The 24,082-nt window shown below is 47.9% G+C and overlaps 1 protein-coding gene across 1 annotated transcript in view; it reads left to right on the plus strand.

The window, feature by feature from the left end:
- The window catches only part of ARID1A (AT-rich interaction domain 1A), a 68,572-nt gene extending 45,084 nt beyond the window's left edge, over nt 1-23,488 (plus strand). The window contains 17 exon segments of the mRNA XM_070383321.1: nt 6,111-6,351; nt 6,645-6,734; nt 7,288-7,455; nt 8,164-8,476; nt 9,794-9,939; nt 10,024-10,133; nt 11,328-11,537; nt 14,189-14,396; nt 15,506-15,638; nt 15,774-15,949; nt 16,273-16,423; nt 16,510-16,644; nt 16,728-16,824; nt 17,294-17,567; nt 17,570-18,184; nt 18,530-18,660; nt 20,398-23,488. Of these exon segments, the coding sequence (XP_070239422.1) occupies nt 6,111-6,351; nt 6,645-6,734; nt 7,288-7,455; nt 8,164-8,476; nt 9,794-9,939; nt 10,024-10,133; nt 11,328-11,537; nt 14,189-14,396; nt 15,506-15,638; nt 15,774-15,949; nt 16,273-16,423; nt 16,510-16,644; nt 16,728-16,824; nt 17,294-17,567; nt 17,570-18,184; nt 18,530-18,660; nt 20,398-22,128 (4,929 nt within the window). The 3' untranslated portion in view covers nt 22,129-23,488.
- The last annotated feature ends 594 nt before the right edge of the window (nt 23,489-24,082 follow it).

The following is a 24,082-nucleotide window of genomic DNA, read 5'->3' on the forward strand; positions in this document are numbered from 1 at the left end:
TCCATTTCTCAAGGATTCAGCCAAATTTCTGAGAAAACCCTGAACTGAACATTGCCATGAAACTTCCTTATTGATGTTGTTTAATCTGCTCAGCAAAATGAACTGATGTCATCCTTGTGAGTCTCTGTTGGGAGATTGTTTAACCCCCTTCTGTAACCCTGATCTGGTATCTTTCTGCTTGAAAATGTACTCAGTCAGGCAGCCGATTCATGTTAGAACTCGCAGCTCTTCCTGCGAGAGCACTAGCAAACCCCCGCCCCACACCCCCAATGAGGTATGGCCTGTGTGATTTTCGGGCATGGTTTTGTTGTGGTGTGAAAAGAAGGTGTTAGCTGCTGAGTTCTGTTTGTCAGCAGAGCCTGACAAACCCATGCTGGCACTCGCTGGGGCTGGGCAACCAATCACAGCTGGAACGCTTATCGTCATGGAATCCCTATGGGCTTCCTCTATCAGGTCATATCCCAAAATAACATTGGGCAGTATTTCAAGTGAAGAAACGAAGGCTTTCGGGGCTGTAGCCAGCCTGGAGTGTGAGATTCTGTGTGAAATAGTTGGACCTGCTCCAGCGCTTTTGATCTGCATGGTAGATGAGCAATAAAATGCATGAAACACGTTGGAAACACGTGAGGAAATTCTCCCTGGCCCTGCTGCTTCCTTGGAACTGGCAGGGCACTGAGTGGGCTGATCCTCACCTCCTGTCTCTCAGCAGGATTGTGCTTGGAGGAAAGCAGAGCTGGGAAAAGAGATCTTTCCACTTACAGGGCATTGCTGTAGTTCTTTTCAGCAGTCCTCCTGGAAGGCACCTGTTGGGTGGACTTGGGAGAACTGAGACCCAGAGTCCTGAAATGCTAAAAGGTGGCCCAGCAGAAGGAGCGAACAGGGGCTTGGATTGTTTGGACTTTGTGTGCTAAGTGTTGTAGAAAGTCGAACTCGTTAGGCACATTGAGGTCTGACTCAACAACCAGACATCCAGCTCTTTGTGGAACAAAAGACCTGAAAAACTGGCTTTTTGTAGGGTAGAAAGCAGAGGTGTGTCCTGTGCAATAAAAGGACATGGAGTTTAGAGCAGTGTCCATGTAGATGGAGCGGGGAGCCCTCTTTTGGAGTCTTCCGCCTTTACCTCTCCCTCTCATTTCCCAATAAAAACTTTTCCTGTGATTAGCTGCCGGAGCTGATGGGTGTGTCTTACATCTTATACTGCCGCATGTTGTTGTGTTGTGTCTCTTATTCCAGGGTACTGCTGCTGGTGTTGCATTTTCCATATGGCCCTGACCATGTGGTGCCAGTAGAGTTTCTTGCAAATGCCCCAGGGGCATCACAGACTCAGATTTGTCCAGTCATCTTGTCGTTTTAAGTGATAGAACTGAAGCCTAGCTTGTTGCTAGCTTGCCCGAGGTCACAACTGATAAGTACCAAGAGCTTTAGTCTCCTAACTCAAGGTTGTGATGCTTTTTCCTCAGTCTTTATGGTATCACAGCATAATGGAGAGAGAACACAGGCTTTGGGGTTCAGCAGATCTGGGTTCAAAGTCTTAATTTCTGTCATTTACTTGGTGGGTGGCTTGGGCATGTCTCCCGGAGAATCAACTTACTCCTTTTTAACGTATTAGTGGTACTAGTATCTACAGCTGAGAATTGTGGATAATTAAGGAACTCCATAGCGTGGCTCAGGTGGTAAAGAATCTGCCTGCAATGCAGGAGAGACCCGAGTTTGATCCCTGGATGGGGAAGATCCCCTGGAGAAGGGAATGGCCGCCCACTCCAGTATTCTTGCCTGGAGAATTCCATGGACAGAGGAGCCTGGTGGGCTACGGTCCATGGCGTCACAAAGAGTCAGAGTCAGACATGACTGAGTGACTAACACTTCCACTTCCATAAAATGTCTGAAGCATCATAGATGCTCAAATGATCATTAATATTCATATAAATGCTCAGTTCTTTCCTGTGCTAACATTCTAAGTTTGTTTTTTTTTTTTCAATTTATTTATCTTGGTTGCACTGGGTCTTTGTTACTATGCGGGGGCTTTCTCTAGTTGCGGTGTGCAGGCTTCTCATTGCAGTGACTTCTCTTGCTGCAGAGCACGGGCTCTAGCGTGTGGGCTCAGTAGCTGTGGTGCTGGGGCTTAGTTGCTCTGCAGCATGTGGAATCTTCCTGGACCAGGGATTGAACCCGTGTCCCCTGCATCAGCAGGTGGATTCTTATCCCTATGCCACCAGGGGAGTCCAACATTCTGATTCTTAAAAATTTCTTTTTTTAATCAACCCCTCCCCTGACCACTTGCCATCTGATGACAACGGTAGTTTTGAGGGACTGGCCTCATACCAATCAAATGAGAGAGATAAGAAGATTAATGCTGATTCTTTCCCTACTATTATTCTCTGCCCAGGCATTCCAGTCCACGTGGGCTGCTGTTGACAAGTGGTTTATTTAGTACTTTTTCTCCAGAGGAGCCTCAGGGCACTTTACCAAAACTGACAGCTCTCCTCAGAGTGCCTCTGTGAAGGAAGCCGCCACGTTGCCACCACAGGCCTCCAGGCCCCTGGGATCCCTCAGCTGCACTAGGACACTCACCTGTGTGTCTCTGGAGAGCCTGATTTATAACACACTCTAACTGAAGGAGCATTTGCAGGCTTTACTCTGACCTTGTAGCAGTGGTCGGTGAGCTGGTAGGGTTTTTTCCTTTTATTTTTGTTTATTGAGATACAATTGACTTACAACATAATACTCATTTCAGGTGTATAATGTAATGATTCAGTATATGCATGTGTTGCAAAATGAGTACTGCAAGTCTAGTTAACGTCATCCCTAAAGTTTACAGGGCTTCCTGGTGGCTCAGACAGTGAAGAGTCTGCCTGTAGCGCAGGAGACCCAGGTTCGATCCATGGGTTGGGAAGATCCTCTGGAGAAGGGAATGGCTACTCATTCCTGTATTCTTGCCTGGAAAAGCCATGGACCGAAGAGCCTGAAGAGCTGTAGTCCATGGGATCGCAAAGAGTCGGACACCACTGAGTGACTAACATATAGTTGCAGAATTTTTTTTCTTGTGATGAGAACTTTTGAAAGATGTCAGATATACAGTTTTATTAACTCTAGTCACCGTGCTGTACATCACACCCCCTTGGCTTATTTATTTTATAACTGGAAGTTTGTACTGTTGACTCCCTTCTCATTTCTCCTTCCCCCTCTGACAGCCAACCAACGTGAGCTGGCTTTGTTTGTTTTAGATTCCACATGTAAGTAATATCGTATGGTACTTACTTTCTCTGACTTGCTTCACTCAGCATAATGCCCCTCAGGTCCGTCCGTGTTGTCACAGATGGCAAGGTTTCGTTCTTCTTTATGACTGAGTATTCTTGTGTGTGTACACACCACATTTCCTTTATTTATTCATCTGTCATTGGGGTTAGGTTGCTTTCCTGCTTTGGCTATTGGAAATAATTTTTCCATGTTGCAGTGAACATGGTAGTATGTGTATCTTTTTAAGTGATTGCTTTGGTTTACTTAGGATAAATATCCAGAAGTGAAATAGCTGGATCACTTGGTAGTCCTTTTTTTTTTTCCTCATTTTTTGAGGAACCTTCATACTGTTTTCCGTAGCGGCTGTACCAGTTTATATTCCCACCAACAGTGCCTAAGGGTTCCCTTTTTTCCACATCCTTGCCAAAATGGGTTTCTTTATTTTTGTCAATAGCCATCCTAATAGACATGAGGCTCGTTATGGTTTGAATTCCTTTTCCCTGATAATTAGTGTTGTTGAACATCCTTTATTTTTTTCCCCCTCCTCAGTTCCTCAGAAGGTGTCCAAGGATATATACCAAATGGAATAGGGTGCCTCTATTGAAAGCAGCCAAACGAGAACAGAGGGGGACTTTGAGTTTACGTGTACTATCTGAGCTATTTTTACCATGAAACTGTTCATGTTTTACTTGTTTAATTAAAGACAGAAATGTTTAAAATAATTTTTCAAGGCCACTGGAAGAGTTCTTGTCTTATGGCTGGACCGTTGATTCTTGTTCTGTTCCAAAATATGTTGATTTCTTTTTCCTCTAAGCAAGTAGCTCTTATTACTAGAAGCTGGTGGTTTGGTAAAGAATGGAGACAGTAGGAAGGAATGCGAGGGAAGCTCATGGTCCCTAAAACAGAGCATTGGGCTGTGGTTTCTGTTATAGACCAGGGCTTAACAAGTGGCTTTCGAGGCCTTTTCTGGCCGACACAGTTGGCTCCTCTTGTCATCTTGCTGCCACTTTGGGTTTACCCTTCTTGGTTCAGAAGCCAGGTGTCCTGGGACAGCTTAGCCCTCAACGTGGAAGAAATCCTCTGTTGGGATGAACCCAAGGCTCTTTAGAACTCCAGGTGCTTTAGTCCTTTGAAAAGAAAGAGGCCCTTTGGTGTTACCTAGAGGAGGGCTTCTTAAGTTCTCGTCCATGCTGGGACTAATTCTAATTGCATTTTTAAAGCATGCTATGGTGTACTGGGTCTGCTTCTTATAGAAAAGCTAGCATTTTCTGAAATCTCAGCTCACCCTGAGAGCTGAACACAGACAAATGTACACCTACCTGCCTGCCTTGCCTTCAAGGCAAGCTTTGTTCCCACAAAACTCAGCAGAAATACTCCCAACCTAGTAAAGTAACCAACTGGTTTGCAAAAGGTCCAGCCAACCTGGACACTTGGGGAGAGCGTAAGAGGTACTCTTGATCTCCAGTGTTATTGTCTGACTCTAGGGTCAGAATCTCCTCCAACTCAACTTTCCAAGGTGAGCTTGTTGTGGGAATAGGAATAGACTCAAATCAGGCCATTTTGGATTTTTTTCCTCTTCAGATGTGTCTCTTTAAGAGAACTCTTTTCTTAACCATTTGAGCCTTAGGGTTTTCCCAGACCTGAGCCTGTTCCCAAAGCTTTCATCCTTTCTTCAAAGTGTAGTTAGTTCCCAGCTTGAAGTTAATGTATGATGTTGAGCCTGTGGTGTTGCCAGAGAGTGAAATTGGGGCTGGGGTGGGGTGGGGATGCATTTTCTGGGGTGAATATCTTCCTTTTTTTCCCTTTCTTTTTTGGCTGGGCCACATGGCATGCAGGATCTTGGTTCCCTGACCAGGGAATCAAACCCATGCCCCCTTCTGTGGAAGTGTGGAATCTTAACCACTGAACTGCTGGGGAAGTCCCTCTTTTTTTTTTTCAGAGTATTTTTTCATATTGAGGTCCTAAGTGCTAACCTTGGGGTTTACTGATGGAGCGTGAACTTTTTTTTAAGAGTGAAAAGTGAACTCTTTACAGTTTAATTCAAGACACAATCCCTAAGCACAACCCCCAAATAAACACCAAGTTCTCATTGAAACATAAAACTAAAAAAAAAAAAAAAAAAAAACTTGGTTTGTTCAGTTGGCAAACATTTGTTCATCCCTGTTATTGGCCAGGTGTTAGGAATGTAGTCCCAGGCCTTCTTGGCAGTTAAGGAATTGTCTGTGTAATATATCCCTTTCTTACCTCCTACCCCTTATGTTTTAAAGTATGGCAACTTGGAGTGAGTTCTTGGTAAATGTAGGTTATAATAATCTGATGCAGAGGGGATCTGTGAATGTTGCCCAAACTTGTTAACATTTTCTTGTAGCTCCTGGTGCCATGCTGGCAGTGTTGTAAGTTTCCCCGTTGGAAGAGAACTAAAGGCTCACTGACAGAGCTGCTCTCTTTTGACTATAGAAGTTGGGGCTGGGAAAGAAGATGAAAGTACTCAATCTGCTTCTGGTAGATAGACCAGGGGTCAGCAAACAATAGCTTGTGGGCTAGCTACTTGTTTTTATAAATAATATTTTGTTAGGGCACAATCACATCCATTTGTTTACGAATTGTCTGTGACTACTTTTGTACTCTGATGGCCTGAGTTGAACAGTTGTGACACAGACTGTATGGGCTGCAGAGTCTAAACTATTCTGTATCTAGCCCTTAATAGAGTGTTTGCTGTATACTGTAAGCTCTAGTATCACGAGTACATAAATGTGTGCCCTGTATTTACTTTGGGCTGTTTAAGGAAAATGTTAATCCTGTAGTAGGATTGTTGAACAAAGAATCTTTCTACCTCAAAATTGCTAATCCATATCCTTGTGTATATGTTCCAGGATCTGTCTGGTTCAATAGATGATCTCCCCATGGGGACAGAAGGAGCTCTGAGCCCTGGAGTGAGCACATCAGGGATTTCCAGCAGCCAAGGGGAGCAGAGTAATCCAGCTCAGTCTCCCTTCTCTCCCCATACCTCCCCTCACCTGCCTGGCATCCGAGGCCCCTCCCCGTCCCCGGTTGGCTCTCCTGCCAGTGTTGCTCAGTCTCGCTCAGGACCACTCTCGCCTGCTGCAGTGCCAGGTACTATCAAGTACTGACCTCTGGGGAAAGGGAAAGAGGACTGCTGTGACCCCCGCACACCTCCACCTCCTCCCCCGCATGATATTAGGGAGTCCCGGCCTTCCACTGGCTGAGAGATTCCCTTCAGCATTTGAAGAAAGGAGATGGGAGCCCCTTTGCTGGATCCTCCAGTGTATGTGATCCTGGGAGGTTCTTGGCCTTCCCAGAAGCCATTTCCACTTCGAACTTAACCTGCTGACTAGGTTTTCCAGGTGTAGCCATGACCGGCTTACTTCTTTCTCTCTCTGGAGCAGGCAACCAGATGCCACCTCGGCCACCCAGTGGCCAGTCGGACAGCATCATGCATCCTTCTATGAACCAATCAAGCATTGCCCAAGATCGAGGTGAGAGCCTGGGCTTCAAGGGAGAGGGGTGGAGGGCAGAGGCAGACCTTTGGTTCATTATCTCTGCAACAGCTTTTGGAGAACTATATGACCATGAAGCTTAGGACAATCTCAGCAGCAGATTGTGAAATTAGGATGGGCTTGGCCATCTTGGTGGCTCCAGAATTATATCTCCCCACAGCCATTTTTATTGGTCATGTGTTTTGATGGATTACCCCTCCATTGTGCCTAATTTGGTCAGCAAATACTAAATACTCAGCATCAAATCTTTACCCTGTAAATCCTACAGCGTTTATCAGGGATTTGGGGCAGGGGTCTTTGCTTTTTTTTTTTTTCCTCAAACCTCCATTTAGTAGAAACAGTTGGTATGCCCTGGGTTAATGACTATGTCACTTTTGAGGGTGCCTAAAAGAGCACATAATTATACAACAGATAAGAGACTTCATGTAAGTATTTGCTAAAGAAAATGTAGATGGTGAAGTCTTAGGATAAGGGAGAGTATTCGTTCCCATGGTACTGAGATAATAACTGTGTGGACACTACCCACAAATAGGTTACATGCAGAGGAACCCCCAGATGCCCCAGTACAGTTCCCCCCAGCCCGGGTCAGCCTTATCTCCACGTCAGCCTTCCGGAGGACAGATGCACACAGGCATGGGCTCCTACCAGCAGAACTCCATGGGGAGCTATGGTCCCCAGGGGAGTCAGTACGGCCCACAGGGTGAGTATACTACCCAGGCAGGAGTACATGGGGGTGAGGCTAGAAAAGAGTTCCTTGTTTGATAGGTTGCTATCTGGGTTATAAGAGTAGAACTATGTTTGCCTTAAATCCACCCAGGCCAGGTCTTAAAGTAGAGCAGGACTGCCATCATGGGAAAGTCCTTGAATCTCTCTGAGCCTCTGTTTCATCTGTAAGATGAGGATAAGGTAATTTAGCCCAAGACAGAGCACAAACACTTAGTAAGTGGTAATTATTGGTTATTAATTTTTATTTTTTAGTAAATTAGTCCCAATAGAATAGATATTTGCTCAAAATCAGCCCTAGATGGATCTCAAGCTGAATTTCTTAGAGCATGGAAGATGAGTGTGTAGAAAGGGAAGAATCTGGGAGGTGAAGGACCTGGCTTAGCAGCATAGCCAGCCTTGCCTGCCAGCCAGCCTTGCCCTGTGCTGTGCTGTCTTTAAGATGAGGGGCAACTGAGGCCTGGCTTTATACATTCCTGCCACACCCTCCTTAAACTTTTTTTTTTTAATGGACTATGAGGTTTTGTTGTTTTTTTAAAGAGACCATGAAATTGGTCTCTTTCCAGACCAAATATTGAATGATTCCCATTGTTTATGTCTTTAGAGTTTAAGAGTTGAGCATTATTAATGAGTTGCCAGTGAGTCACTAACCAAGTCTCTGTATCTTCTCTCCTTCCCCTCTCAGGAGGCTACCCCAGGCAGCCAAACTATAATGCCTTGCCCAATGCTAACTACCCCAGTGCAGGCATGGCTGGAAGCATGAACCCTATGGGTGCTGGAGGTCAGATGCATGGGCAACCTGGCATACCACCTTATGGCACACTCCCTCCCGGGAGGATGAGTCACGCCTCCATGGGCAACCGGCCTTATGGCCCTAACATGGCCAATATGCCACCTCAGGTTGGGTCAGGGATGTGTCCCCCTCCCGGGGGCATGAACCGGAAAACTCAAGAAACTGCTGTTGCCATGCATGTTGCTGCCAACTCTATCCAAAACAGGTAAGGCCTGGGAAGTGAAGGGGGACAGTAGCAGTGCAAGGAGAGCATTTCATCTAATTGGGAAGCGAGCATTTAATCTAATTGCAGAGTCGTTTAGGTCGTTGAGATACTTCTGGACCTAAACCATGTTATCTTGGTAAATAGGCATTTTATTGAGAGCTCTTTAGAAAACCAGGTTTCTTTACAGTGAAAAAGACAGCAGAAGTGCTGACTTGTAAGCATCTCAGATTGGTATCAGACATCATATGTAAAGAAATTTATAAAGTATACGTTACTTTGATTAGTAAAATAGGTTTTCAGAGTTTATTTCTTCTGCCAATCCAGCTTCTTGGTTTCCAAAAATACTTTTGAACGATGCACATGATTTGCGCCTGCGGTGTGGGAAATGGAGGATGGTGAGGTTGTGGTCTGCCGTCTCGCTTACTCTTCTGTGTGCTCCTTTGTATTTGACTCTGGTGCGAAAGTGCAGAAGGCTTGTGTGATTTGGTTTATGACTTCAACATTCATCTCTTCCTTGGCCACTGGCTTCAGTGACTATGATTCTGCTGTTTCTGAAGACTGTCTGTGTACCCCATTGTTGATGCTGACAGTTCTTACAGTGATTCTTAACTGGGATGCTGGTGAACAAAGGTAGAATAGGGTGACTGAATAAAGAGAGGTGGATTTGATAGTACTTTAGGATGATAGAAACACAAAGTTTGCAGTAGGCCCATCAAGGAAGAATACAAAGGGGTGTTCCTGGCGGCCTAGTGGTTGGGATTCTGGCTTTCACTGCTGTGGCTCAAGTTTAATACCTGGTCAGGGAACTGCGATCCCACAAGTTGTGCAGTGTGGCCAAAAAATAAATAAAACTAAGATTTTTTTTTTTTTTTTTTTGAGGTGTAGTTTAAAATACACAGACCCTCCAGGTGCTATGCTGTGAGTTTGGTTGGGGTGACATGACAGAGTAGTAAAACTGAGTATTTAATCTAGGCCTTTTGCCATAGTGAGGGCCCCTAAATGGAAACACAGCTTCACTTTGGAGATGCCTTAAAGGGAAGTAGTATTTAAGAGACACAGTAAGACTCCATTCTTCAAGGAGTGCATCCTTTAAAACTGAGCGATGATTTCCTTTTGGGAGCTTAAACCCTCTTAGAACTTTTGTGGGTGGTAGAAAATAAGAATATCTGTGTGCATGGTTGTAGTTTGTGGGGCCCATAAGACTTTCCCTTGTAAGCCTAACTAGATGATCTCGGCTCACACAGCCCTGTTTATCCCTAATTTGAAAGCTTAGTGTCTCTAACTCTTGTCTCTCACACTCTGCATCTTCTTCCTTAGACCACCCGGCTACCCCAATATGAATCAAGGGGGCATAATGGGAACTGGACCTCCCTATGGACAGGGGATTAATAGTATGGCTGGCATGATCAACCCTCAGGGACCCCCATATCCCATGGGTGGAACCATGGCCAACAATTCAGCAGGTAAGTCATAGGCATCACCCCAGGGATTTCTTCCAGAACGGTCTTTATGTCACAAACCCATCGGACTTTTCTCTTCTTTTGTAGGAATGGCAGCCAGTCCAGAGATGATGGGTCTTGGGGATGTCAAGTTAACTCCAGCCTCCAAAATGAACAACAAGGCAGATGGGACACCCAAGACGGAATCTAAATCCAAGGTAATGGCTTATATCTTGACTCCTCAACTTTCTGTCCCATCCTTTCAGTGATAGGAAGGAAAAAGAAGAAAGGGTGATTAGACTCCAGCCTTTTATATGACACCGACTAGATAATCTTGGCAAAGGGTGTTGTTACCTCTTCTTAACCATGAAGAGTCCCAGGATAATCGTTCATTGAATTAGGTATGAGTTAGCCCAAGGGGTCCTAATGTAAATAACATAGTGTTCTCATGTCTGTCTGATACGGAGGAAATGCCAGACTGGCAGAGTAGAATTCTCTACGCTGTACTCTCTGAAACTGTGACCCCTGTCCTTATGTACTGATAGATGACGTATGTCATGGGTGACTGGTTGTTGTCTTCCTGGACCTTCCTGGACTCAGAACAGCAGGAATGGTTGGTACCCTATGTTCCATAAAGGGGGAGAAGAGGCAGGTGGGCTTTGGGTCCTTGACCTCTCTCAGGTTGGTCCTGGGTCTGCTCTCTGTTGGGCTGTGTGGCATTCTGGGGACCTGCTCAGTATCTGAGTCATTTAAAATATTTCTGCCCTTCGTCATACCTCATTTTCCCTACCTTATAAAGTAGGGGAAATAACAATCCTAGCTGCCACCTCTTGTGGACGTTCACCTCTGGCTTCCAGACCCTTTTAGTCATCCTCATGTCTTGGATAGTCATCCAAAGCCATTCATGCAGAACCCTTCCTTTCTTAAGAGGAGGAAAAGTTCCTTTTCATTTTAGTCTATCGTCTCAAGGTCATATTTTTGAGTTTCTTGATTTCTCTGAAACGTCTGTAAAAGCGTGTCCAGGCTCCTGGGTAGTGGTGTGGGTGTATTAGTGACATTGATGTCAGGTGGACAAGGGTTTGACTCTCAGTCCTGCTACTGAAACACTAGGAGATCTTAGGCATGGCCTCCTTGGTGCCTGCTGCCTTACCTTTTAAGAGAAGGATAATTGTAATACCTGTTGCATAAAGGCCTCTGGCACAGCACTCAATACCTAATGTATAGGCAGGGTTAGCTTGCTTTCTTTACAGGAAGGTCTAGCTCCCTTTTGGTTTTTGTGAAGGCAGGGCAGATGTTAGTGACCACCCCAGAGTGAGAAGCTTTACTACTGCCCTAATCAAGGGGCTTCTGAGACCCCTAGCATAGGCTTTGAATCTGACCAGTTCCTATGAATCTTGACCTGCCCCTTCCAGAAATCCAGTTCTTCTACTACAACCAATGAGAAGATCACCAAGTTGTATGAGCTGGGTGGTGAGCCTGAGAGGAAGATGTGGGTGGACCGTTATCTGGCCTTCACGGAGGAGAAGGCCATGGGCATGACAAATCTGCCTGCTGTGGGTAGGAAACCTCTGGACCTGTACCGCCTCTATGTGTCTGTGAAGGAAATTGGTGGATTGACTCAGGTGAGTGCCTGGCACTTGGCTCCCCCTGTGGTTTCAACAAGCCTTTCTGTAGGTACTCAGTGGCCTCACTGGTGCCATGCCTCCCACAGGCACATCACCCTCCCCTGCTCTCTGAGTCACATACTGACAGGCCAGGGAGCCCAGGCCTTCCAGAAGACAAGGCCACGGGAGGAGGCTGAGATCTCCATGGGTAGCGTGAAGTATTAGCATTAATTTATATGTGCCCAGAGTCCCCCTGAGTTGCAAAACAGGGCAAGTCTATGAGCATTCTGATTCCATGGCAGGCAGTTTGGAGTATGAGACAAGGGCAAGATTCAGAGAGGGGTCTGGTTTTGAATTCTTTCTTAGCCACTTACAACCTAAGTGACCTTAATCAAGAGGTGTAACCACTCTGAGCCTTCGTTTTTCTTATTTGTAATCTAGGGACAGTGTGTATCCTGCTAGACTGTTGAAAGCTAGGGATAATCAAACAAAACTTGGAGCAAGATTTCTGCCACATAAATTGGTCTCCAGGATGGTACAAGGGAAGCCAGAATAGTTGCTGATCCTTTCATTCTAGAAAGCTTCCCAGTGGAGATGGGACTTCAGGAGCTATTAAGTAGAAATAGTTTATGAAGGAAGAAGTAGGTGGGAAATTGTGTTTAGTTACTCTGTATGCGAGACTTAAATGAATGGATTAATCTCCACTGGAAACCCAAACTGAACACCACCCTGAGCCTTGCGCCTGCCCTGATAGCTTAAATCTTTATTTTATACTCAGCCCAGGAGTCAAACAGGTGAGGCAATCGTGGCAGACAGTCCATCATGCCTTGCAAACTTTCTTCCTATGTATGTTCTGTAGTCATCATACCAGGAGCTTGCTATTGGATCTGAATGTGCAGCTGAGCTCAGGGGGATGCATAGTGGGAAGGGGTGGACTCCAAATCTTCTAAATCAGAAGAGGAAAACAGCTGTCACCAGCAGAAGAGAAAATGATTGGAATGAAGCCAACCAACAGTCAGTTATGAATTCCTTCTCCCTCAGGCTTTATTCCCCTCCCTCACAAAAGGAAAACAAAATAAAACAAGACACGTGCACACTGCCACATAACCAGCGTGGGAAGCAGAGCCCAGCAGGCTTCTGCGGTGACCTGGGTTCACTGCTGCCATTCTCCCTGGTGTTGAGTTCTCATAGTCAGGGCACTCCTACCTGTAGAGAAAAGGGGCATTGGGTTAGGTTTGGCATACTTTTTAATTGCATGGGCTTCTGGATTCACCGGGCCTAAAATGAGGTATAGGGAGAATCCCAAAGCCCAGGGGTCTGTCTTCCAGTTTCCAAAAGGTTGCCAGCCTTTTAGATGCTGTGATGTGATTGAACTCTAAAGACAGTTCAGAGAAGATAGAGTGCTGTTATGAGTTAGTTTGTGAAGGCTCCAAGAAGGCAAAAGATGAGTCCTGAGCTCTCTGAAGGATTAACAGGGTCTGGGTCAAGTGAGGAGCTGTTCCAGTTGACTGGCCCTGATGGCATGAAGATGGGAAAGGGTCTGGAATATACCCTACCAATGCCACCTCCAGCCTTCCAAGTCTCAGCTCAGACATTGCCTGCTCTAGGAAGTGTTCCTGGCATTTCCCCTCCATCTAAACTATTCCTTTCTTTGCTTCCTTATCACTCTTGTCTCTGGTGTCACAGGTACCAGATCAACAGGTGTCAAAACATTTTGAATTCCCTGTGGATTGGGACTGGAAAGTTGGTGTTTGTAGCCCTTGAGAGACAGGCTTATCACGTGGTGGACGAACAAACATAAGAATACCTCAAGGGGAATTCCCTGGTGGTCCAGTGGTTAGACGCTGCCACTGCAGGGACACGGGATCATGCCCTGGTCGGGGAGCTAAGATCCTGCATGTTGTGCAGCGCAGTCAAAAAACAATTATGTGAAGAAGGAATCCTGCCTGGCTAAAGCAGACAGACTAATTGTAGGGATGGGAGACAGTGTATTCTGAAGCTGAGGAAAGGAAGCAGAGCTCTAGACTGATCCCTGGGAAGGTAAAAATGAAGTCATGGGGCCTGAAGCATCTCCTGGGTAGTCAGGACAGTGACTGCTGAGGGCGAGGGGCTTGCAGTCATACGTCACTGAGATGCGGGAGCAGGGACACAGAATGTCAAATTTGTAAGAAGCCCCACACTGAGAAGAAAAAAAAAATCAGATATGAAAACCCCCAGTTTGACAAAGTAAGTCAGGCAGGGTGGTTGTTGATATTGCCACACATCTCCATTTTATAAAATGTTAGTTTTTATCAGCGCATGTAAAATATGATTTGGATCTGATGGTGCTTTGCACATCGTTTTTCAACAGTACACTTGTGTAACGCAAAGCACATACCTTCTGAATTCTGATCTCTCTGACTAATAGTGATGTAAAATTCGCCCTATTTTGAATAAGCGCTGTCTGACAGTTGCAGTGATCTGTGGATAAAACCTGCTGAGGGTAGAGGGAAGCCATGGATTTAATGTTGGCTGTGTACTATCCACCAAGCAAGGATAACTTCTGTGGTTAACTGAGAATTGTGGTTTCACAAGATGAGTACCTGGTCGGTTGCCTGATGGGGTTCGGGGTATGTGGGCAGGAAGGCCAGATGGAAGATGCACCCCGACTCTTCTGGTTGGTTGTACAGGTCAACAAGAACAAGAAGTGGCGGGAACTTGCGACCAACCTCAATGTCGGCACCTCAAGCAGTGCTGCCAGCTCCTTGAAAAAGCAGTACATCCAGTGTCTCTATGCCTTTGAGTGCAAGATCGAACGGGGAGAAGACCCTCCCCCAGACATCTTTGCAGCTGCTGATTCCAAGAAGTCCCAGCCCAAGATCCAGCCTCCCTCGCCTGGTAAGGATGGGGTGAGCAGCCTCACCAAGGGCCTAGGCTCCTCATTCACCAGTGGCTGCCACCAGGGATGTGTACTCTGTCCTGTCCTACCACTGAGCATAACAGGTTGGCAGACTGAAGAGCGGGCGGTGGCGACTCCCTTGGGAGGTAGTTTGCAGCAACCCTTAAGTTTAAATTTTCATTGTGCACCTGGCGCCTTGCCAAATGTTTGTAAACTAGTGAGTGGGAGGGACACTGAACAAGTCGGGAAATCTGACAAATAGCAGTGAGGCAGGCCATCTGGGAGCCTTGGCCCACTGATGTCAGCGCCTTAAGAATGCTGCTCAGACTAGAGCCCTGAATTCCCCAGGGAGCTGAGATGGCAGTGAATGGGAAGGAGGGTGTGGGGCGGGAATATGAATGGAGTACTCCGCAGGGAGCGCCTCTGCCCACCCTCCTTTCTGAGAGGAGGATGGGGCCTGGACAGGCATGTCGAGGGAGGAAGGCCAGGGCTCCTAGAAGGTGGGTGTGAACACATGTGCCCTGGGGTTGACCTCCGAGGGTGTAAGCAGTGCCTGAGATGACTCATCAGCTGGGGAGGCCAAAGCCGCGGGGTATCTGCTGCTGAGAATGGTAACTAATGGAAGCGTTAATTACTGGTACTGTGCTCATCGGCTTCAGGGAACATTTGAACTGCTGGTGACACTGGGTTAGATGCTTGAGAATAGGAGTTCCTAGGTTCCTACAGTGCTCTGCAGGTTTGGGGTAAGAGGGGACCTCACCACCCAGCTTTCCAGGGCCCCTTACTGGGAGCTTGTGTACCAGCATTACAAGGTATAATAGGTTAGACAGGGTCCTTGGGGAAGTAAAGAAAAAGAGTTGGGAATCTTGACAGAGACTCACGTCATCACCAGCATGCATGCTAATGGTCTCCAAACGTGAACAGCAGCGAGAAGCGATGGAGCCCTCAAATTCCCTTATTACTGGCCTTGCAGATCTGCTGAGAAGGGTGATTTAGGTTTTAAAGAACCCTAGTTCTAGCCTTTTTAGTGTTCCTCTTCAAAGAGATCCTAGGGCATGTGTGTGTTTCTGTGAGAGTTTTCCTGCTCATCCTGTATCACTGTCCACAGCGGGATCAGGGTCAATGCAGGGGCCACAGACACCTCAGTCAACCAGCAGCTCCATGGCAGAAGGAGGAGACCTGAAGCCACCGACTCCAGCATCCACGCCGCACAGCCAGATCCCCCCCTTGCCAGGCATGAGGTAAGGCCAGGAGCAGGGTCAGGCTGTGTAACCCAGGGTATGTCCCTGCTCTGTCCAACCAGTGACTCCCATGTGCCTTGTGTTATTGGAGGAATTGCTTTATTTAGGGTCTAATTGGCTCCCTTCACTCTTGAGTAGGAGCAATTCAGTTGGGATCCAGGATGCCTTTCCTGATGGAAGTGACCCCACATTCCAGAAGCGGAATTCCATGACTCCAAACCCTGGGTACCAGCCCAGTATGAATACCTCCGACATGATGGGGCGCATGTCCTATGAGCCAAATAAGGATCCTTACGGCAGCATGAGGAAAGGTGACTGACTGCTGTTGGCCTTCTGTCGTTGAGGGCAGGGCCAGAGTATGGGGGCGTTGGAGTGGCTTAAGGTTCTTATTGCTCGTCACGCCATCCCCTTCATCCTCCTTTCTTGTCGTCTTCTCCCTGGGCTCACGCATCATCCTTTACAAGTATGTGTTCTTTGCTAGTTGGGGCCTTTCTAGATCTCTGTTTCAAACCGGTCAGGAAAACGGAACAAACCTGAGCTCTGAAGAGGGTCTGGGTTTTGGGGGCAGGCGAGGCAGAGGTTACTCGGCCCGCTGACCCACCAGTTTACTCACTGCCTTCCCTTTTGCTCTCAGCTCCGGGGAGCGATCCCTTCATGTCCTCAGGTCAGGGCCCCAATGGCGGGATGGGGGACCCCTACAGTCGAGCTGCCGGCCCTGGGCTGGGAAATGTGGCAATGGGACCGCGACAGCACTATCCCTATGGAGGTCCTTATGACAGAGTGAGGTAAGCATGTCCCCCTACCCCACCCCGTCCCACCCGAACACCCCACAGCTATCATGGACTCAACCTGCTCTTGCGATTTTGTTTAGGACGGAGCCTGGCATAGGACCCGAGGGAAACATGGGCACTGGGGCCCCACAGCCGAATCTCATGCCTTCCAACCCAGACTCGGGGATGTATTCTCCCAGCCGTTACCCGCCACAGCAGCAGCAGCAGCAGCAACGGTGAGTAAAGCCTGGTCGCCGCGCTGCTGTGACTCAGGCTTCCCCACTCCCACCCTGACCATCCGCTTCTCTCCTGCCCGCAGACATGATTCCTATGGCAATCAGTTCTCCGCTCAAGGCACCCCTTCCGGCAGCCCCTTCCCCAGCCAGCAGACCACAATGTATCAGCAGCAGCAGCAGGTGAGGAGGGCAGTGGATGGGCTGGCCTACAGGTTCCCCCCAAGAGCCTTGTCAGCAGGCAGAGTTGAGAAGTCCCTTTAGATTCCTTGGCGTTCTTCTCCCACCCGACAGCCAGTTTTGTGTGAAGAGCCAAGCTTTCAGTCTCTTCTTCCCTGTTTGGGGTCCAGGCCCATCTCCAGTGCTCCATGAGGGTTAGGGTATTTTGTATTTTGATTTTTGAACCTTTCTACATTTTTCTGCTTAGAGCAAGGGAGAGCCAGAGGGAATAGAGAATGATTCTTGCTTTCAGAAGGAGCTTCAAAAGATAACTCGTAAAGGTGACTCCTTTGTTCCCGTGGAGTCTGTGTCCCCTCTCCTAGAGGGGCAGAAGTAAGCCCAGCACGTGTCTGGTGTTGCATCTTGGCAGCTGTGGTCTTGCGTCCCCGGATGCAGAGTGTTAACTTTCTCTCTGCTTCTGTCCCCATCTTAGAATTACAAGCGGCCGATGGATGGCACCTACGGCCCTCCTGCCAAGCGGCACGAAGGGGAGATGTACAGCGTGCCGTACAGTGCGGGGCAGGGGCAGCCCCAGCAGCAGCAGCTGCCCCCCGCCCAGCCCCCACCTGCCAACCAGCAGCAAGCTGCTCAGCCTCCCCCTCAGCAGGACGTGTACAACCAGTACGGCAACGCCTATCCTGCCACTGCCACCGCTGCTACTGAGCGCCGACCAGCAGGCGGCCCCCAGAACCAGTTTCCATTCCAGTTTGGCGGGACCGTGTCTCAGCACCCCCTGGCTCCAATGCCCAGCAGAACATGCCACCACAGATGATGGGCGGCCCCATACAGGCATCGGCTGAGGTTGCCCAGCAAGGCACCATGTGGCAGGGGCGCAATGACATGACCTACAACTACGCCAACAGGCAGAGCACGGGCTCGGCCCCGCAAGGCCCCACCTATCATGGCGTGAACCGAACAGATGAAATGCTGCACACGGATCAGAGGGCCAACCATGAAGGCCCGTGGCCTTCCCATGGCACACGCCAGCCCCCCTATGGTCCTTCTGCCCCCGTGCCCCCCATGACAAGGCCCCCTCCAGCCAACTACCAGCCCCCACCAAGCATGCAGAATCACATTCCTCAGGTATCCAGCCCCGCTCCCCTGCCCCGGCCAATGGAGAACCGCACCTCTCCGAGCAAGTCTCCATTCCTGCACTCTGGGATGAAGATGCAGAAGGCAGGGCCCCCAGTACCCGCCTCGCACATAGCACCTGCTCCTGTGCAGCCCCCTCTGATTCGGCGGGACATCACCTTCCCACCTGGCTCTGTTGAAGCCACACAGCCTGTGTTGAAGCAGCGGAGGCGGCTCACAATGAAAGACATTGGTAAGGAGACCTCCTTGATTGGGTTGCTTAATCTGCCTCTTTACATCTGGTTCAGTGTTCTCTCTCCATCCTGATGTTCTGGATGAGTTAAAATCTGGTCCAGTGTTGACTAAAATAGAGCCAAAGAACTTTGAGTAAGGAAGAAATCAGCCGATGTCAGGCTTTACTAAAGGAATTGCCACGCAGTGATGTCCTAAGCGAGCCTAGAAGCCATGAGGGGCAGATGGGAAGTGCCTCTCACCATGTGTTCTCCTCAGAGTAGCCTGACTAATGAGCCAGCTCTGGGGTGGGGGGCCTCCTGCCAACCTGGGCGTGGTGGATGGACGACGTGGAGGTTTATTTCAGGAACCCCGGAGGCATGGCGGGTAATGATGTCCCTCAAGTCTGGGCTGCTGGCAGAGAGCACGTGGGCATTAGACACCATTAACATCCTGCTGTACGATGACAACAGCATCATGACTTTCAACCTCAGTCAGGTGAGTCTAGGTGCTGGGGGAACACCGGGAGGGCCTGGGATCTTCTTAAAGTAGATGGTGCTAAGTGACCAGGGAATAATACCCTCCCTGGCCAGCATGGTCTCCTTTATTTCACTTGTTGTCTTGATACCTTCTATGCCAATACTTTGCCCCTTGTCATAGGCCTGATAATTTGTGTTAGTTGATCAGGACTGACTTTAAAGGGAATTTGGGAGAAACTTCTTGGTATTGGTAAGAAGGGCGGATTCTGCTGATGCCAATGAGAACACCATATTTTCTAGACCGAAAAGAACCCGGGGTCTCTATCCATGAACCTGTGGTCTCTGTCCCTGAGCAGAGCAGTTTCTTTATTTTCCCTTTCTTTCTTCACCCTTGCTGAATAGATGAAGTCTTTATTGACAACCATTTTTCCTAAGATGTAGAATGGAAAGTGTGAAGAAGTGTACATTGTGGGGCAGTGGGGGAGGTTAACACAGAGGTGGCTTTCCAAATTCCAAAACTTCTCTGCAGAGACATGTAGCTGGGAGTTTTCTCAGCTAGGAAGAGGTTCTTCTGCACCACCCTACTCTGTCTTTTGATCATCCTCAGTACCTCCTAGCTCATCTGTCAAGGAACTGACTAGCGGGGCAATGCTATTAATAGTTCCATTTACTGTGCCCTCACTTCGTGCTAGGTCCTTTGTGTTTTCTTTTGTGTCATCCTCACTGTAGCCATCTGAGCAGATGTGGCCGCTTAGAGATGAGTAAATAGGCTGAGAGTCTTATTTTTGCCCAGGTTCACACAGCTGTTAGCAGTCTTTCTGAATCCAAAGCCTGCTTCCCATGAGAAAGAAAGGAACAAATATTGATTGAGCAATTTCCATAAGCCAGGCACTTGACATATTCCGTTTAAACCTCAGAACAACGCTATGAAATTTAGGAATTTGCCTCATTTTCAGTGGAAAGATAGGAAAGCTGCAGCTCAGAATTTTCAGTTACACAGATAGTTCCTGGACAAGCCAGAATTCAAACCTGGATCCTTTTTTAAGTCTAAAGCCCTATTTTTTCCTTTCAGTTATACTCTTCAGCCAGAGATTAATCTTACTGGATTAATGTTTTCTGCTAGGGGTAGGAAATAGCCTGCACAGGATCTAAGCTGGAAAGTTGTACCAGCTTGGAGCAGTGTTCAGAGAGCACAAGCCTCATCCCATTTACTGTGTTAGGTGATGCATAGAGGCCCAGCCTCCTGGGAAGTTGGGGAGGTTGGGGAAGAGTAGACGAACATCTGTCCAGCCTGCCTTGTATTAGAAGGCATCATCCCAGCATGCCTAGCCTTGGGCTCCACTGGCACTGGAATGTAGAGTGTCCTCCTAGAGGGACAATGGCAGTGACCCAATAGGTAGGAAACTGGGCCTGGTGAAGAAAAGCAGAAGTTGGTTGAGAAAGGTGAGGTGGAGAGGTGGGTGGCCCTGGTAGGTAAGGTACAGAGTTGCTGGTCAGCATGTCCATCTGCAGACGCAGGCTTCTGTGAAGACTGGGCTGAAGGAAGAACTTTGTGCTGGGCAGAGGAGAATTTAATGACTTGCTTTGTGAACAGCCTTTGGGAAAGAAGAACCCTGACTCTCCCAGTGATACAGATGTGTGATCTGGAAGGGAAGAGGGGAGGTTAAATAGAAGACTTTGGCAGGCCTCTCAAGTCAAGGATTCTCTTCTTAGCCACTTTTCTCCCTTAATTTAGTTCCTGTTCTTTCTCTTTTAGCTCCCAGGGTTGCTCGAACTCCTTGTGGAATATTTCCGACGTTGCCTGATTGAGATCTTTGGCATTTTAAAGGAGTATGAGGTGGGTGACCCAGGACAGAGAACACTATTGGACCCTGGGAGATTCAGCAAAGCGTCTAGTCCAGCCCCTGTGGAAGGGGAGGAGGAGGAAGACCTTCTAGGTCACAAACTAGAGGAGGAAGAAGAGGAGGAAGTAATTGAAAATGATGAGGAGATGGCCTTTTCGGGCAAGGACAAAGCAGCCTCAGAGAATAGTGAGGAGAAACTGATTAGTAAGTTTGACAAGCTTCCAGTAAAGATCGTGCAGAAGAATGACCCGTTTGTGGTGGACTGCTCAGATAAGCTTGGGCGCGTGCAGGAGTTTGACAGCGGCCTGCTGCACTGGCGGATTGGTGGGGGCGACACCACTGAGCATATCCAGACCCACTTTGAGAGCAAGACAGAGCTGCTGCCTTCCCGGCCTCATGTGCCCTGCCCCCCAGTCCCTCGGAAGTATGTCACAGCAGTAGAGGGCACACCAGGGACAGCAGAGCAGGAGGGCCCCCCGCCTGATGGCCCTCCAGAAAAACGGATCACGGCCACTATGGACGACATGTTGTCCACGAGGTCTAGCACACTGACCGAGGAGGGCGCTAAGAGTGTAGAGGCCACCAAGGAAAGCAGCAAGTTCCCATTCGGCATCAGCCCAGCGCAGAGCCATCGGAACATCAAGATCCTAGAGGATGAACCCCACAGTAAAGATGAGACCCCACTGTGTACCCTTCTGGACTGGCAGGATTCCCTTGCCAAACGCTGCATCTGTGTCTCCAACACCATCCGAAGCCTGTCATTTGTGCCAGGCAACGACTTTGAGATGTCCAAACACCCGGGGCTGCTGCTGATCCTGGGCAAGCTGATCCTTCTGCACCACAAGCACCCAGAACGGAAGCAGGCACCACTAACTTACGAGAAGGAGGAGGAGCAGGACCAAGGGGTGAGCTGCAACAAAGTGGAGTGGTGGTGGGACTGCTTGGAGATGCTTCGGGAAAACACCTTGGTCACGCTCGCCAACATCTCGGGGCAGCTGGACCTCTCCCCGTACCCCGAGAGCATTTGCCTGCCTGTCCTGGACGGACTCCTACACTGGGCAGTCTGCCCTTCAGCTGAGGCCCAGGACCCCTTCTCCACCCTGGGCCCCAACGCCGTCCTCTCCCCACAGAGACTGGTCTTGGAAACCCTCAGCAAACTCAGCATCCAGGACAACAATGTGGACCTGATCCTGGCCACGCCCCCCTTCAGCCGCCTGGAGAAGTTGTATAGCACCATGGTGCGCTTCCTCAGTGACCGAAAGAACCCAGTGTGCCGGGAGATGGCTGTAGTACTGCTGGCCAACCTGGCACAGGGCGACAGCCTGGCAGCCCGTGCCATCGCAGTACAGAAGGGCAGCATCGGCAACCTCCTGGGCTTCCTGGAGGACAGCCTTGCTGCCACACAGTTCCAGCAGAGCCAGGCCAGCCTGCTCCACATGCAGAACCCGCCCTTTGAGCCAACCAGTGTGGACATGATGCGACGGGCTGCCCGTGCGCTGCTGGCCCTGGCCAAGGTGGACGAGAACCACTCAGAGTTCACGCTGTATGAGTCACGGCTGTTGGACATCTCGGTATCACCGCTGATGAACTCACTGGTTTCACAAGTCATTTGTGATGTACTGTTTTTGATTGGCCAGTCATGACAGCCGTGGGACACCTCCCTCCCCGTGTGTGTGTGCGTGTGTGGAGAACTTAGAAACTGACTGTTGCCCTTTATTTATGCAAAACCACCTCAGAATCCAGTTTACCCTGTGCTGTCCAGCTTCTCCCCGGGAAAAGAAGTCTCCCCTATTTCCTCTTTCCTCCCCCTTCTCACCCCTTCTTCACCCTCACCTTTCTAGTCCCTGTCCTCACTTTACTCCCCTCAGGACCCTGCCCTATTTGAAAAGACAAAGCTCTGCCTACATAGAAGACTTTTTTTATTTTAACCAAAGTTACTGTCGTTTACAGTGAGTTTGGGGAAAAAAAATAAAATAAAAATGGCTTTCCCGGTCCTTGCATCAAGGGGATGCCACATTTCATAACTGTTTTTAATGGTTAAAAAAAAAAAAAAAAAAAGGAAAAAAAAGTACAAAAAAAAACCCTGAAGGACAAAAAAGGTGACTGCTGAACTGTGTGTGGTTTATTGTTGTACATTCACAATCTTGCAGGAACCGAGAAGTTCGCAGTTGTGGACAGACCCTGTTCACTGGAGAGGCCTGTGCAGTAGAGTGTAGACCCTTTCATGTACTGTACTGTACACCTGATACTGTAAACATACTGTAATAATAATGTCTCACATGGAAACAAGAGAAAACGCTGGGTCAGCAGCAAGCTGTAGTTTTTAAAAATGTTTTTAGTTAAACGTTGAGGAGAAAAAAAAAAAAAGGCTTTTCCCCCAAAGTATCATGTGTGAACCTACAACACCCTGACCTCTTTCTCTCCTCCTTGATTGTATGAATAACCCTGAGATCACCTCTTAGAACTGGTTTTAACCTTTAGCTGCAGCGGCTGCGCTGCCACGTGTGTATATATATGACGTTGTACATTGCACATACCCTTGGATCCCCACAGTTTGGTCCCCCTCCCAGGTACCCCTTTATAGTATGACGAGTTAACGAGTTGGTGACCTGCACAAAGCGAGACACAGCTATTTAATCTCTTGCCAGACATCGCCCCTCTTGGTGTGATGCTGTACAGGTCTCTGTAAAAAGTCCTTGCTGTCTCAGCAGCCAATCAACTTATAGTTTATTTTTTTCTGGGTTTTTGTTTTTGTTTTTGTTTTCTTTCTAATCGAGGTGTGAAAAAGTTCTAGGTTCAGTTGAAGTTCCTGATGAAGAAACACAATTGAGATTTTTTCAGTGATAAAATCTGCATATTTGTATTTCAAACAATGTAGCTAAAACTTGATGTAAATTCCTCCTTTTTTCCTTTTTTGGCTTAATGAATATCATTTATTCAGTATGAAATCTTTATACTATATGTTCCACGTGTTAAGAATAAATGTACATTAAATCTTGGTAAGACGTTTGTGAGGCTTTTTATTTTCAAACTGTTTAAAATCTTGACCTTTTGGGGGCTTGGGGGAATTCGTCTTGTTCTTGCAAATCTCCCTTGGTATGTATGCTCTCTCCCTAAATGGTGACATCCTGGCCCCTGTCATTTCTGTACCATATTCCACTTGACCTTCCACAGTGTAAGTCTGAATTTAAGAAAGCTCTGTAGCCTACTAGGCTGCTCTGTCCACAGGATTTCCCAGGCAAGAATACTGGAGTGGGTTGCCATTTCCTTTTCCAGTGGATCTTCCCGACCTGGGAAATCAAACCTGCGTCTCCTGCATTGGCAGGCGGATTCTTTACCACTGAACCACCAGAGAGACTCAAAAATCTTATTAGCCTCTTGAAATAAAGTGGGTTTAAGTAGCCAAAGAAAGTAATGATACCCCAGAAAAAGAAACCTTTTGAAAATAGTTGGCAAAGAGAGTATCTCTGTGTTTTTTCTTTAGAAATATTTCCCCAGACCAGCTCTATCCCCTGATTCCAGATTAGAGCATTCACCTGTCCTCTTGACATCTCTGCTTGGAAGTTCAGTCTGAACATGCCTAAAAAGCCCTCTAGA

The sequence above is a fragment of the Bos mutus genome, chromosome 2 (assembly GCF_027580195.1).
Source record: "Bos mutus isolate GX-2022 chromosome 2, NWIPB_WYAK_1.1, whole genome shotgun sequence".
NCBI lineage: Eukaryota > Metazoa > Chordata > Mammalia > Artiodactyla > Bovidae > Bos > Bos mutus.